At 34.2% G+C, this 14174-nt stretch overlaps 3 protein-coding genes across 3 annotated transcripts; 2 read left to right on the plus strand and 1 right to left on the minus strand.

Annotated features, from left to right (window-relative positions):
- The first annotated feature begins 1206 nt into the window (after nucleotides 1–1206).
- LOC124634759 (mitochondrial pyruvate carrier 1-like) lies at nucleotides 1207–3146 on the plus strand. The gene is made up of 4 exons (XM_047170422.1): nucleotides 1207–1365; nucleotides 1627–1699; nucleotides 1815–1915; nucleotides 2463–3146. Exons 2-4 carry the CDS (start codon nucleotides 1632–1634, stop codon nucleotides 2669–2671), a joined length of 378 nt encoding a protein of 125 aa, XP_047026378.1. The 5' UTR covers nucleotides 1207–1365; nucleotides 1627–1631; the 3' UTR covers nucleotides 2672–3146.
- A 2915-nt stretch (nucleotides 3147–6061) lies between these two features.
- On the minus strand, nucleotides 6062–8224 carry LOC124634760 (mitochondrial pyruvate carrier 1-like). Its single transcript, XM_047170423.1, has 3 exons — nucleotides 7326–8224; nucleotides 6995–7095; nucleotides 6062–6800 (listed from the first exon to the last, which is right to left on the minus strand). The coding sequence occupies exons 1-3, from the start codon at nucleotides 7388–7390 to the stop codon at nucleotides 6646–6648; spliced, it is 321 nt and encodes a 106-aa protein (XP_047026379.1). The 5' UTR covers nucleotides 7391–8224; the 3' UTR covers nucleotides 6062–6645.
- A 1944-nt stretch (nucleotides 8225–10168) lies between these two features.
- LOC124634758 (mitochondrial pyruvate carrier 1-like) lies at nucleotides 10169–13840 on the plus strand. The gene is made up of 4 exons (XM_047170421.1): nucleotides 10169–10328; nucleotides 10899–10968; nucleotides 11321–11421; nucleotides 11908–13840. Exons 2-4 carry the CDS (start codon nucleotides 10904–10906, stop codon nucleotides 12147–12149), a joined length of 408 nt encoding a protein of 135 aa, XP_047026377.1. The 5' UTR covers nucleotides 10169–10328; nucleotides 10899–10903; the 3' UTR covers nucleotides 12150–13840.
- The last annotated feature ends 334 nt before the right edge of the window (nucleotides 13841–14174 follow it).

A 14174-nucleotide genomic window follows, 5' to 3' on the forward strand; every position in this document is an offset into this window, starting at 1 on the left:
TAATACAAATATGAAGCCGTCCATTTTAGACTGTCATTTTACGACGTTTATAGCTACACATTGTGAGATTTATATATTTAGACTTAAGAATAGTATTATATTAGTATTAGAATATATACACAGTGTTACAAAAGTATTCGGCTTTACGGGTAGGTACTTTTGTAACACTGTATAATTAAACAATAAATATAATCATATGTAGTAATTTGCACAAGTTAGGTAATTACTAAAACTTGGTTTTATATGCAATAATTTTGTGTAGATTTGTAAATTATTGTTGATCGATAAGATTTTGCAATCTCAAAATATATACATAAACAGACATATATCTATAAACAGACATATATCTATAAACAGACATATATCTATAAACAGACATTACAATAAATTTTTTTTTGAAGATTTTTTAAAAAGAGGAAAGGGTCAATGAGGGATAAGAAAAAGAAGGATGCAAACAGGAAACCCAAATTGGGATCTTCTATTCTTCTATCTGCTGGCTGCTTCGTATATAATTTAGAGTACCAAAGAAAGTTGGTAGCTACAAGCAGCCCTACATAATTTCTATTTATGTAAATATCTAGCTAAAAAGTTGCGTGTAACTTTTATTTGCCTAATAAATTGTAAACATTCCATTACAAGCTAAAGTTAGCTTGCGATATCCCAGTACCATCCATTACAAGTGCCTTTTTGTAATGTTTGTAATAAATATTTTAAAACAAATTGCTGTTTTTTTTTTGTACTTTTTATTTTGTACAGTAGAGTTTTATATGGTCATCGAAAAGCTTCTCTGGCAATACATCAGAGAGACTGTTCCATCATAGATTTTACAATCTTATCACCTTATACAAATATACATTGTAGTCTTTGTATACAATTTCTTCTGCCCGAATCTTATTACGACCGTTATTTTACGGTTTATACTTATTTCACAGGAATGAAAATAACCGTTATTTATTGCTAAGTTTGAAATTGGCGCCACACTCGTGTCTCCACCACGTTCAGAAACGCTGACCAAGTCTAGTATAATTTATATTTGACCTGGATATCTGAAATAAAATTAGGTTGATCCTGATAGTTATTCTTTGAATGATTTGCTATTAAATGGGCTCACATCGATCATATTAATTAATAATAGATAGTTCTAAATATTTGAATATCTTTGTGTCAATTTAAACTGGGCAAACTGTAGCTTATCAGCTAAAAGTTTGACTTATCGGTTTATCAATTTGACAGTGACATTGGCAAGAAATCTCATTCTCATCTAAAAGCGCTCAAAAAGGATAGCAACTGTTGTGAATTAAAGTTACTTACGTTACGTGGCTATTTATTATTTTGTTGTTCTACAAAAAGTTGAATAAATATCAGGTAAGTGTTATGTCTTACATTACTTTTTCAATTTAATTCTGAAACATAGAGGTTATCCTTGGCCCACAATAAATAAGCATGTCGCACGTTGATCTATTTAATTTGTTTCCTGAATGCACGACTGTCACTGTAACCTTGTAATAATAAAATTGCAAAACCAACACATAAAATTTATATATAGAGTAAGCAAAAAAGGCTATATTTATTGACTTACTAGAATAGTGATATTCCTATAACATTAGTTTTTACACTTTTTTTTAGATATCATGAGTGCCATAGTTGGAAATATGATGAAGCAGCTGAAAAGCAAAGAGTTCAGGCAGTATTTAATGAGGTGATGTTTAATTTCTGGCTATCTTTGTACTGTGTGGAAGTCATTCATAAAATAAAATCATAAGGTATATTAAGTAACAGAATAAAAGGAGTAAAAATATTTTTTTTACTTGCAGCACCCATTTCTGGGGTCCTGTAGCTAATTGGGGAATACCTCTAGCAGCCCTCGCAGATATACAAAAAGACCCCAGCTTTATTAGTGGCAAAATGACATTTGGTAAGTACACTATATTGGCTATTGATTATTATCTGACTCTTATTCAATGAACAAGTCTTTTTGTGACCCTGACATTGGATGTGATATCTCAAGGTATCTACACTTGTTTAGATAAATGATAATAAAAAGTATTGCAGATAAATGATTTGCATTTTAAATCTGGTGCTCAAGTCATATACAATCTGGAGTACATACTTTATAAAGATAAAACTTGTTATCTCACTATACAATAAAAAAAAAACTTCAATGTCAGATAAATCTAACTAATAAAAATAAAGCTGAAGAGTTTGTTTGCTTGAACACGCTCCCAGAAACTGCTGGACTATTCTGAAAAAATCTTTGAATGTTGTATACAAATTTACAAGTGGTTTTACTGTTCTCTTTAATCTACTGAAGCAAAAATCTCACACTCTTTCCCAGCACAACAATTACATAACTTTAGCAGTCCATAGTACCATCTCCAGAGCCCAACTATGTTGGGGTCGGCTTCCAGTCTAACCAGATGCAGCAGTACAGAGCGATCTTTAAATATTGCTTTCTTTTCCAGCTCTGTCACTATACTCTATGATGTTCATGCGTTTCGCCTGGAAGGTGCAACCTCGCAACATGCTTCTATTCGCATGCCACTTCACAAACACATTCGCTCAACTCACGCAGGGCGTGCGCTTTGTGAACCACAACTATCTTCAAAATAAGAAGGACATACAGACAGTCAAGCCCGCCATTGTACAGGCTAGTGAACCAGTCGCTTCTTAAAATTTATAGTAATTCTAGGTAGCATAACGCTATTTCCTATGCAGCTGAATGTGAATTCGTGGATTGAATTTCTACGAACCAACTTCTAGAACAAATGCGAATGTAATAATTTACTGATAAACATATTTCATTCTTTAGACATGAAAGAGAAAAAACTATTTTTGTAAGAATATATTTTGAGAATAATAGTTATAGAAGTGCAGAGGTGGACTAACGGCCAGTTTCTTCATCAAAAGTAAAAGTCAAAGTAATGTCTAAAGTAAAAGTAACGGTCAAATTCGTTTTTTCAAGGCTAAAGTGACAGCAAAACTACTAGAAAAAATTAATTTGACTGTTACTTTTACTTCATTACTTTGGCTTTTACTTTTGATGAAGAAACTGGCTGTATTGCCTATTAGGAGTGGTAAATATTTTTCGTGATCTGTTTTTTTCAACTTTGCTAGCTTCGACTGAATAGCCAATATGAAAATTAAAACGTATTGTTTTATTCAGATTAATGTTCTATATATTTTACAGTGATGTTGATGGTTTCGCTGTTCAACACTCAAGCAAAGGTTATAATAATTATTCAATTTTTTTTCAAATACATATTTTACAGTCAGTTTCTTCATCAAAAGTAAAAGCCAAAGTAATGTCATAAAGTAAAAGTAACGGTCAAATTCGCTTTTTCAAGGCTAAAGTGACAGCAAATCTTATAGATAAAACGAATTTGACCGTTACTTTTACTTTATGACAATACTTTGACTTTTACTTTTGATGAAGAAACTGGATGTTAATGTTTTATAAACTGTGTACAAAAAATATTTGTATGTTATACTATTAAGAGGCTCTATAGTGAAGATTGTATGGCTCCTGATAAATAAGTTACCATATTAAAATTAAAATACATAACTGTAAATTTATAAAAGTAAGTTAATTAATTCTAAGAGCCAAGTAGTGTATTTAGATTGCTTCGCCGAATAATTGATTAACAACCGGCGATAATTGATTAATGACTACGTTATGGATTAATTTTAGAAAGATTTAAGAGCCAGATTCCACGAAAGCGGAACCAAGTCGAGAAGTTTTTAAAAGACCAAACAAAAGAATTTCGTTATTCAAACTTACGTGTCTATTCCGCTTTGGTGGCTTAGTTAAGAAGCCTAAATATAAATAAACCATCTATTGTTACCTATAGTTGTCTAAAAGTATATACATTAAATTATTCGATCCAATAAAGTTGAACAAAATATAGACAATAGATAATATTGTCTACCACTATTACAGGGGTGTATTTTATAATATTTATGGTGATTTTTATCATGTTAATATACTTAAATTGTTGATCTGTTTTCAGTGATTTTCATTTATTACAAAGCACCATTTTTAACCCCGACTCTAATATTTCATCATGAAATTTTCATGCCCCGTCCGGGAAATACAATGCGAGAGACATCCTTGCGAAAACCAAATCCAGGTGTTGCCACAAGAATCGATACTAACGGTTGTCGTGTAGATTGCAGTAAGATCATTTATTGTGCGAGGCTACTTCTTATCCAGGTCAGAGTCATTCCATCTTTCCGGATGTGGGTAAAGCCGTTGGCAGACGCTAGTAACCTAACTTACCGTTAACTTATCTAAAAGAAAAATGACAACATACCAGATCGTACCTACTACTTATCTAATCGAAACTATCTCACACGCGCACGTGCAGATAACGGCTTACCTATATCTATCTATTCAGGTTTTTTTCAGTTATTATCATCATAAGTCACGGCACAAGCTTTTTCCACATACGAGACGTAATGAGCGTAATTACCTTACCACGCTTGGTGGGTTGTTGATTACACTACCTACACTAAGTAGGCTACCTATAAATAACCTATCTACGTTAATTGGTTTTTGCGAGATCTGGAATCGAATCCCTACTCTATAGGTCGTACACAGAAAGAAAGCTGGTAGCCAGCGCTTCAAACTGCTCAATTTCTCAGAACGGAACAACGCCGATAAGCGCTCGTGTAGATCAGCACCGGCTATCAGTTTTCTTTTTGTATACAGCCTCATACTCGGGATGCCTTTGCTTTTTTAGCCACCACGACTTCTTCAACAGTTTATTAGGTGTTTAGGAATTATTCTACGCGTCTTCTTTGGTCTCGAGAATACATAATGGGTAGATTGTCCCTATTTACCTACACTGTGCCTTTATTCTAAGCTTTATTGTCTTACACAGAATGCACATAATATCATCGTGACATTATTATAGGAATTACTATAGGTACAACATTTCATAAGAGCGGTAATAATGACATGTTCATTGTTTGCCACATGGATATTATTTGCAAGGGATGCTGAACAATCTAGTCCAAACCAAAGACACTTCCCATATGTGAAAGACTAGCTTCTGCCAGCGGTTTCACCCGCATCCCGTGGGAACTACTTCCCGTACCGGGATAAAAAGTAGCCTATAGCCTTCCTCGATAAATGGGTCTTCCTGAGATTAGCGCGTTCAAACAAACAAACAAATTCTTCAGCTTTATAATATATGTGAATGTGAATGTAAAAGATGTAGTCAAATGATTTCCCGAGATTACCTCGCTCACGACAACGTTGCAGTCGCGATGCTGTCGCACGTAGCATCGATACAGACGCGGAGCGGTCGCTAGCTGTCCCCTAGCACACAAAACCAGATTCAGTCGCGATGCGGTCGCGACTGAATATGAAAGATGTCTTTGGTGTTGCTTTTGCGTAAGTAGCCGAAGCGTAGGTAACGGAAGCAGCGTCAATATTGGATGCATCCATTGACCTAACAGCCCTTTCACACGGCAGTCCAGTTTTGCGGGACCGGCATTTTACTGGATGCTGCAAAAACGGACGCTGTCTTCACACGTAGATCAGTTTTGCATGAAGGCCGGTCCCGCATAACTGGACTGCCGTGTGAAAGGGCTGGCTGTTTTTTGACCATTCCTACGCTAGTGATCAGGCGAAATGGACGTGAATACTTTGCTAGTTTACGGCGTCCTCGGCAGCGAAATAGAAGATTCTGGGCTCATCCTATCGTGACACAACGCTCGACTATTCTGTAAAACATTTTTCCGCAAAAAACAGTGTCCAGCAAAAAACCGCACGCAGGAAGCCGTGTGAACACTGCTATAGAAGCAATGTGTCACCAAACGGGATCCCGCTTTACTGGACGAACGATCCAGTTTCAAGTGACAGAACCGAATTGCACAAATCGACGGGAACAGCATTTTGCAGGATCCTGCATGCGGTTTGCTCGCGTGAATACTAGCATATAGGTAATATCTTTTGCGATCAAACGGGATCCTGCAAAAAACGAATGCGGCGTGAAAGGGCCTTAATAACCAGAGATATTTTTTTGTGGAAATCTAAAATATTAGAAAAAAAAAACAGTTTTCTTTCTGAGGAGAATTCGTTTAATTATGACTATATCGAGATTGAAATAACATACACTCATTAAGAAGTTTAGGCATATAGCAACAAAAGTTTATGAAAACAATTCCGATTTCGTAAACGTAATAGGTATTAAACTATGATTTGTAAAATTACTACTACACAATTTTAAAGGACCTTAAAACTAATTAATCATATCTTCAAGCCCATTTTTCTCATTGCATTTTTTTAATAAGCGGCATGTGGCGAACTTGAGTTTGACCATCAGCGCTTTTTTTATAAATGCATAATATTTAGGGCTTCTAGCGGTAAAAATAATCTTAAGATTTTGGCATTGGTCACTAAAAATACCTACTGACAAAAACAAGATTGGGAACCATTTCATTGCTAATGTTTTAGAACCAAACTTCCGTACGTATTTTTTTTGTCCGTTTGCTTTTTTATAAATTTTAACTTGGTTACAGCGATATAGCGTCATAATCAACGAATTCTTCATTTTTAATCAAAAAGGACAAGAACACTTTTGGTACAATTGCAGACTTGATTGACTTTTTCATAACGAAGTTGCTAATAGGAACATATTATTATACTTTCGTCTTGATATAGTTGTGGTATATGAACCGAGATCCTTGGGTGAGTTGCGCGCACTCGTTAATGATATGGCAGGCAAAGAGCAACAAGTTGCGAGGTTTCACCCGCAACGAAAACCGCATGAAACACAGCGAATACACGGCTAGAGCTGAAAAGAAAGGCTCAAATGAGTAAAGCTTTAGCGAATAAATCGATGGCATTGAGTTGGAGACAGCCAAGTAACCGATTAAACTTTTTACATTAAGATCACCAGGTAAGTACGGAGAGAAGGCTCTGTACCGCAACTTGCCAAGAATTCCTTTTTAAGATTTGTTAAAATTGAGAAATGAATTGAAACTTTACCAAATGTCATTTTTCCACTGATAATGCTGTGATGCTTCTGTGTGTCAGCAATCGCGGCAACAGGGAATGACCAATTGCACACAGGGCCCCAGAAGTGAGTACTGAAAAGAACAAAAGACATAGGTAATATTATGATAATTAAGGGCTACATTATATTATAATAGGTAGATAATGGTCGTATGAGCCATTAGGGGTATGATAGTAAATTGAAAAAATTGAAACTATTGAAAAAATAGTAGCCCCTTCAAAGGGGTTATCCCCTTTTACTATTTTTTCAATCTTTTCTATTTTTCGTCAACCACGCTTTAGCTTAAAAGGCACAGCTTCTTACCTCATTAAGTAGGACCTGAACTCTTTGCTTTTCAGTTGTTGCATTAACTTCTTGATTAGCGTCATTTTGCTTTATTTTTTTGGCTAAAATAAAAATAGAATATTAGTAGGCAGCGAAAATTACATTATAGCTATGTCTCTGGTGGAGTTTGGTCACGGGAACTGGTGCTGAAGAAAAAGTTTTGGAGGTCTATGTCCAGCACTGGAGAGGATGGTTTGCGGCGAGTTTATGATGATAGTCCTATTCCTTGCAGCATTTTGCAGAGCGGCCGGCCCATCGAAGGTAGGCTCGAGGGCGGATGCTGAAAACCATTTTTTGAAATACGTACATTTCACAAAGATAAAAGGTTGTAGAGATTCGAGGTGGCCTGTTCCCGTGTTTTTATTTTTTTTACAAAGATTTTTTTTTCTATTGTTAAAATTCTACATGAAAAATTTTGATTGTTGCTTCTTTTAATTTTAATTTTTGATTGATTGATAGACTATTCTTTTTTATTCTTCTTTCATATATAAAAACGAATATTCCTGCTGACAGGTACAAATAAATGCCAAAGAGGATTTATTGCCTCCTTGTAAATATAAGGAGGCATACAGACATACCCTCCGAGTAATCTTTTAGTTTACGTAGCTCGCTTTCGAAGAAGTGTCCCTTACGTTAATACAAATTTCAGGTATCGTGTATGTTATTATATAAACGACATTTACTATTTGTATTTGTACTATAAATTGTATCGCCGTATATACGGGGTAGACTGACCAATATGTACCTATTCAATCAGTTTATTTACAGGCTGGCTTGACAGAGCCAGATTAAATAATGGGTAGCCTCTGATACCAATGACCAAGATTAAAGAGCTTTGAAAATTTCACCAAGGCCTTGATTGCTTACGGGTCCCCATACGGTTAATCCCACCCTGCTGAGAGGTAACGTATCAGGGTTTCAATAAGAGCAATGGACCTATAGGGGCCCTATGTAGGAGGGTATTGATCATGGGGACCTAGGCAAACAGCCGCGACTTATTTGTACCCAGAGGAGAAGACATGAGCAATGATCAATACCTACATACTTAGTCGTGCTCGATACGGGTTGATAATTCCTGTTTTCATAGACTTCATTTACAAGCCGCTCGTGAATCATTTCTAAAGTTGATCCAACCAATTCGATGTAGCAGTAATAAGGGAAAGGATAAAAAATAAATTCAAAATGCACAAGTTACTTTATTACTAAAAACATTGTAATTACATGTTAAATTCAGAGATAACAAATCTTATAAAATAAAACAAGTAGGTATTTTTTTATGTTTATAAAGGATCCCAAGTAGGTGCATACTTACTATATAAGAAGGTACCAATAGGTAGCAATTTTGGTGTCCGAAAATTCAAGCCCGGAATCAATGTTACGATGTAGGGAATACAATGTAGTACGATGTAGGAAATACAATGTAGTACGATGTAGGGAAGGTAATGAAATACCGAGTAAAAAATAAATGTTTTGGGTTGTCTATTTATTTATTCATCGCGCATTTTTTTTACTGATCACGACGACGCTTGAACTGGTGTAGGGAGAGCCAATTACCCACACCAGTTAGTCGTCAACTCGATGACTTTTTATAAATCAGTTTTAGCGGGAAAATGGAACATTGGCTCTCGCGCAAAGCCATGGAAAGAGGGGTAGGGATTTCCCCTTGATAAAAGAGGTCGCATTTCGTTCATAATGTTCTTTTCAATGTAATTCGGTCTCAAAAAGAATTTATTATCTAATTGTCGAAAAATAAACTCTCATTTTTTCACAAATAGTCTTTTTACCGAAAATTCGAATGAATTTCGTTCCCAATTTAAATGCCTATGTATTTTTACAATGAGAGATTTAGTTATAATCTGAAGTACCTAGTTAACACATTGTGGCAAAGAGTATTTGCTTTGTTATCTCGATTTAACAGTCGTCTCGTAGTAATAAAGCTTTAATTGTGGTAATCTTGAGTAGATATCTTGATTTCATGACATCGTTCACACGTTGAGCATGCCTTTTCATTAGCATTATGTTCAGTGTTCATATTGTATGTAGGTAGGTTCATCCGGTATGCTGGGAAAAATTGGAAACGTTAGCCTAAAACGCAATTTCACAGATTCAAAGGTTAATTCTTATAATTTTTACTAGCATGTTAACCAACTGTTATTGGTAAGTATTTATTCTCCTGTTAAAATCCGTTTTTAAATACTTGACTTTCGGAAGAGGGTAAGATGGTACAACCTTCGTATTGCTTGTTATAGAGGAATCCTTTGTACGTACTTGATAGCCAGTATGAGGAAACTTCTAATATAAACCAGTGCTGCGATTAAACCAAAGTAGACTCCGATGTATATTATCATATACGAAATGACGAGCATGCGGAAAAATCCCATGCTGCGCCTGGAACATACATTTTCGGCCTTCCCATATTTTACATATACGCATTATTAAAAGGTTTTGCCATTTTTTTGGGCTATATCTTTTACATTTTTAAGTAATCAATTGGTACTTTCCATAGTTTAAAATAAAATTGTCTTTTAATAATTTGCAAAATGATTGTTGTATGACATGTGACAAGATTGTTTATTTTTAAAATTGCCGCCATACAAAATTTTCGTCAAGAAATGAAATGCGACCACAGATAAAGTACTGAAGACTTCATGAGCGAAGTATGCCGTAGAATATAATGCAAAGCTGACCATTTATGCAATAGTGATGCAATTTTAGTTTCAGTCTCAAGATCAAATATAGCTATTCGCTGAAATTCTGAAGAATAAAGTAGTAAACTTAGTGTTTCGCTGTCGGTGCCAGTAACTGTCACATTAATCTGGGCACACTGTACCTTATCACTGTCAGTCAGCCAGCGTCTGGATTTTTTATCAATTCATTATTTTAGCCAGTGACAGTGACATTGGCAAGGAATCAGGAAGGGCAAACTGATTTTGAATAAAAATAACAATAGATCAATTAATTAGAAAGATAAATAGAAAACAGGTTAGTAAGCAGTTCATTTATTACGTAAACTAGGTGGCGACTGCTTCATTTGTGTTATATGTAGCTTATTCATTGCATAACCTTGAAAAAGCCCGAGAGAATGATTCTAATGATTAATTTAAATTTCAATTAGGTCGCATAAAACACGTTGTTCTTGTTTTACAACAAACCATACTTCTAAACGTGACACTATAGTTGTTATCAAGAAAAAAATATTTTTTAAGTAAAATTTTAATTTTAATAAAACTAGAATGCACTTGAGAACAACCACTTTAAATTCAAGTACATAAGCTGGACAATTAAGATTTGTCTATAAAATTAGATGAATATTATATGCGTTTCAATATAAACTAGCAGACTAGAAAGTTAGAAAACTATTCTTTCATTCACATCTTCCCCTGTGAGTGTCATTGAAACAATAGTTATTATGAGTGTGTGTGTTCTCTAGTATTCTAAGTTTTTCTGATAAAAATAGGTATCTCTCTGGCTTAAACATAAGATTGCACTGATAAGCGGCCCCTCTGACTATTGATCTGAGAATCAACTAAGTTCTTATATTTATTTTTTCAGCCAAAATGAGTATGATTGGAAACTTATTGAAGCAGCTGAAAAGCAAGGAGTTTAGGCAATATTTAATGAGGTAAGGTTTGACATTGTAACCAATAGATTATTCATTTGGAATTTTAATACAGATAGAGGCGAGGCCAGCATCTAGTGATCAACCTAAAATTAGTCTCATTATTTCATGCCTATTGCTGCTCACATCTAAATAACGTTTTTATTTGTCATAAATAATTCCAAAAATTATTTATTACAACTATTTAATTTATCAAAAATATTCTATAATATTTCACAAGCATATTATTATTTTCATAGATTTAAACCCTATAGATTTCATAATTCTAAACTCGATATGGATTATTCATATTCACCTACTCACAATTAAATTCCATTAAAAATTAATTCTAAGATTCAATTATTTGTTTTTTCAGCACCCATTTCTGGGGTCCAGTAGCCAATTGGGGAATACCTCTAGCAGCCCTCGCAGATATACAAAAAGACCCCAGCTTTATTAGTGGCAAAATGACACTCGGTAAGTTAACGTAATTTTGTTCACATCATGCAATAGTTGTTTGTTATTTATTAATAGGCCTGTTACCTATTCATCGTAATTTACATTTTATCTAATAAGTAACTATGTAAATGTTATGTAATCAAACAGATAACATGTATTCAAAGTAGTGACCAATCATGTACTTACAATCTTAATTATCTTACATTGTTCACTTGTAGAGTAATAACCATGACATGATTTAATCTAAAAAGATTTTTACAAGGCAAAATCAATTCAAACAAATATTTATTTAAAAACATTAATTCATGAAAAAACAAACTTAAGGCTTGCTCCCTTCCTTTTACAATTATGTATTACTATGTCTTAACAAAACATGTTAAAGATGTATTTAACTTATTGATGCTGATGATTAGAAAGTAGTCAGCTGGGTGATGAATGCTTTCACTAGTTATTAAAGTCTGATATCAACACCACTATCTAAGCAATGTTTCTTTCAATTTCCAGCTCTGTCACTGTACTCGCTGATGTTCATGCGGTTCGCATGGAAGGTGCAACCTCGCAACATGCTTCTATTTGCCTGCCATGTCACCAACGAGGCTGCCCAACTCACACAGGGAGCTCGATTCATCAACTACCACTATCTACAAGATAGGAAAAATGACCCAAAGCCCGCTGCCACTACTCAGGCAGCTCCAATCACACCAGCCAGTCCAATCCCCAAGGCCAGTAAACCGGTTGCCTCTTAATTTTAGAACGATTTTAAAATGGGAACTAATCGCTCATAGTGAGTGCTTTAGATATAGATAGACAATTTCAAGGAAAAAGATCATGGATTTATTTTTAATTTAGTTGTTTATGGATATTGAATTTGGAAAAGTGTTTTGCGCAAATGTCTGTGGCAATCTCAAGCCGTGTTGTTTGTGCTGCTCAATAATCATAAAAGATTTATGGAAAATTTTGTTCATAGACAAAGTATAGATTTGATTTTTTTAGAATCAACTTTATTAGTCTTTTTAAACAGTAAAACTGTAGTTATCTCATTCAATTAAGGAATTTTTAACTTCTCCAAATCACACAAATTAGATAGATTTTAAATAGTAGTTTGTAGTGTAGATTATTAGGGAAATATTTTATGTATAATCTTTGATTTTTTTATCGAATTGTAGGGCTTTAAAAGCATTGCTTTATTTATTTAAACATAGAAGACTTTACATTGGTATTGTAACATTTGTGATATTCTGCGCACAATTTATAAATAATCGAAATTAGCATATTTCCTAGTAGGATATTAAGCTGATATCAGATGTTTCATTTTCCTTTCATTAGAAATAAAATGTCTAAACATAAAATTAACCAGGAATGCTGAATAAATTAGTGAAACAATTCAAAGTGATGTTGGATATTATATTAGCATCTTTCATTTGGAGTGAACCATCTGATATCAGCTTTAGATAAACTAAAATCAATATCAATTAAAAAAAACAACTGTGTCAAAGAATAGTAGTTCAAGTTTTTTTTGTTATATTATATTTTGAAGCAACTTCAGATAAATAATTAATAGTGATACATTTTTCGTAAATTGATGAGCGTTAAATATGGCAGTATACTCTGTGTTGTTTTTATAGTTTTATCTTATAATTTTAACCTAAAAATAATAAAAGAACAGAAATGAAATGTCATAAAATGACTTGATACAACTTTAACTAAAATTATGTTTGTTATACACATAGAGGTATTCGAATTTCGGATTATTTATAAAACATGTCTGTCATTTGTTCTATTATATTCTTAGGGTGAGTATAGACTACAACATTTTCTCGAGCATTTCTGTGTATGTAATGTCACATTCTAGCGAATGATACAATACAAGCAAAAGCTCAGTCTCCAAAGCATTTCTATGTAATGTAACGTCCGGCGTTATGTTACGGGTAAATGCTCACAGCGAGCGAGTCTTTCGTCCCTCTCCTTCCGCGCCACCCCGCAACCGCGCATCGCCCGCACTTGGTTCGACGAAATGTTACACCAATATGCTCGTTGGTTTGTAACAAACAGGCGAGTGTGCTCGATGTTTTGTTCGTAAAAGGATGATACACTACAACATCTCATAGAGCGGCTCGTTGTTCTGTTACAAGTAAATGTTGTAGTCTATACTCACCCTTAGAGAAATGCCTGTTTGCCTAATAATATAATTAGGGCTGGTCAATCCAAAATCTGCCCTAATTATCTAGCTTAGAGAAATCAATTTTCCAGTGGTTCCAAAAACTACTTATCTATGAATCTTGACATTTGTGATCTATGATTTGTTGGGGCGCCATCAGCCTTATATCGTAGAAATAAGTAAGTAGGTTGTACAAAATGTAGAATATAATGTTATCATTATACAAGGGTATATTTTTTAAATATTTATTGTGAATTTTATTATATTATACTTGTTGAACTTTTTTTGTTTTATTTCTTTTGAAATTTTTACCCAATATTGTGTAAAATAATAAAATATGTGGAACACTTCAAAAAACAGCCTTTTTTTCTATTAGGAATCCTGTTCCATCAGGGTATTAAATTGAATCGAGGCTTGGTGATGATTTGGTGACATTTTTCGTTGGAAGTACAGCGTCCGTGGAATAAGTACAAAGGTTACTTAAACAACCTTAGAACTATGGCACTATTTCTCGTGCCTAACCCACCTACCTCCCTGCTAACCTGCCAGGACATCGATCTCTTTTCCAGATTACATACTAATCTGTACAGCCGTTTAAGCATATGTAAACAAA

Source organism: Helicoverpa zea, chromosome 11 (genome assembly GCF_022581195.2).
Source record: "Helicoverpa zea isolate HzStark_Cry1AcR chromosome 11, ilHelZeax1.1, whole genome shotgun sequence".
Classification (NCBI taxonomy): Eukaryota; Metazoa; Arthropoda; class Insecta; order Lepidoptera; family Noctuidae; genus Helicoverpa; species Helicoverpa zea.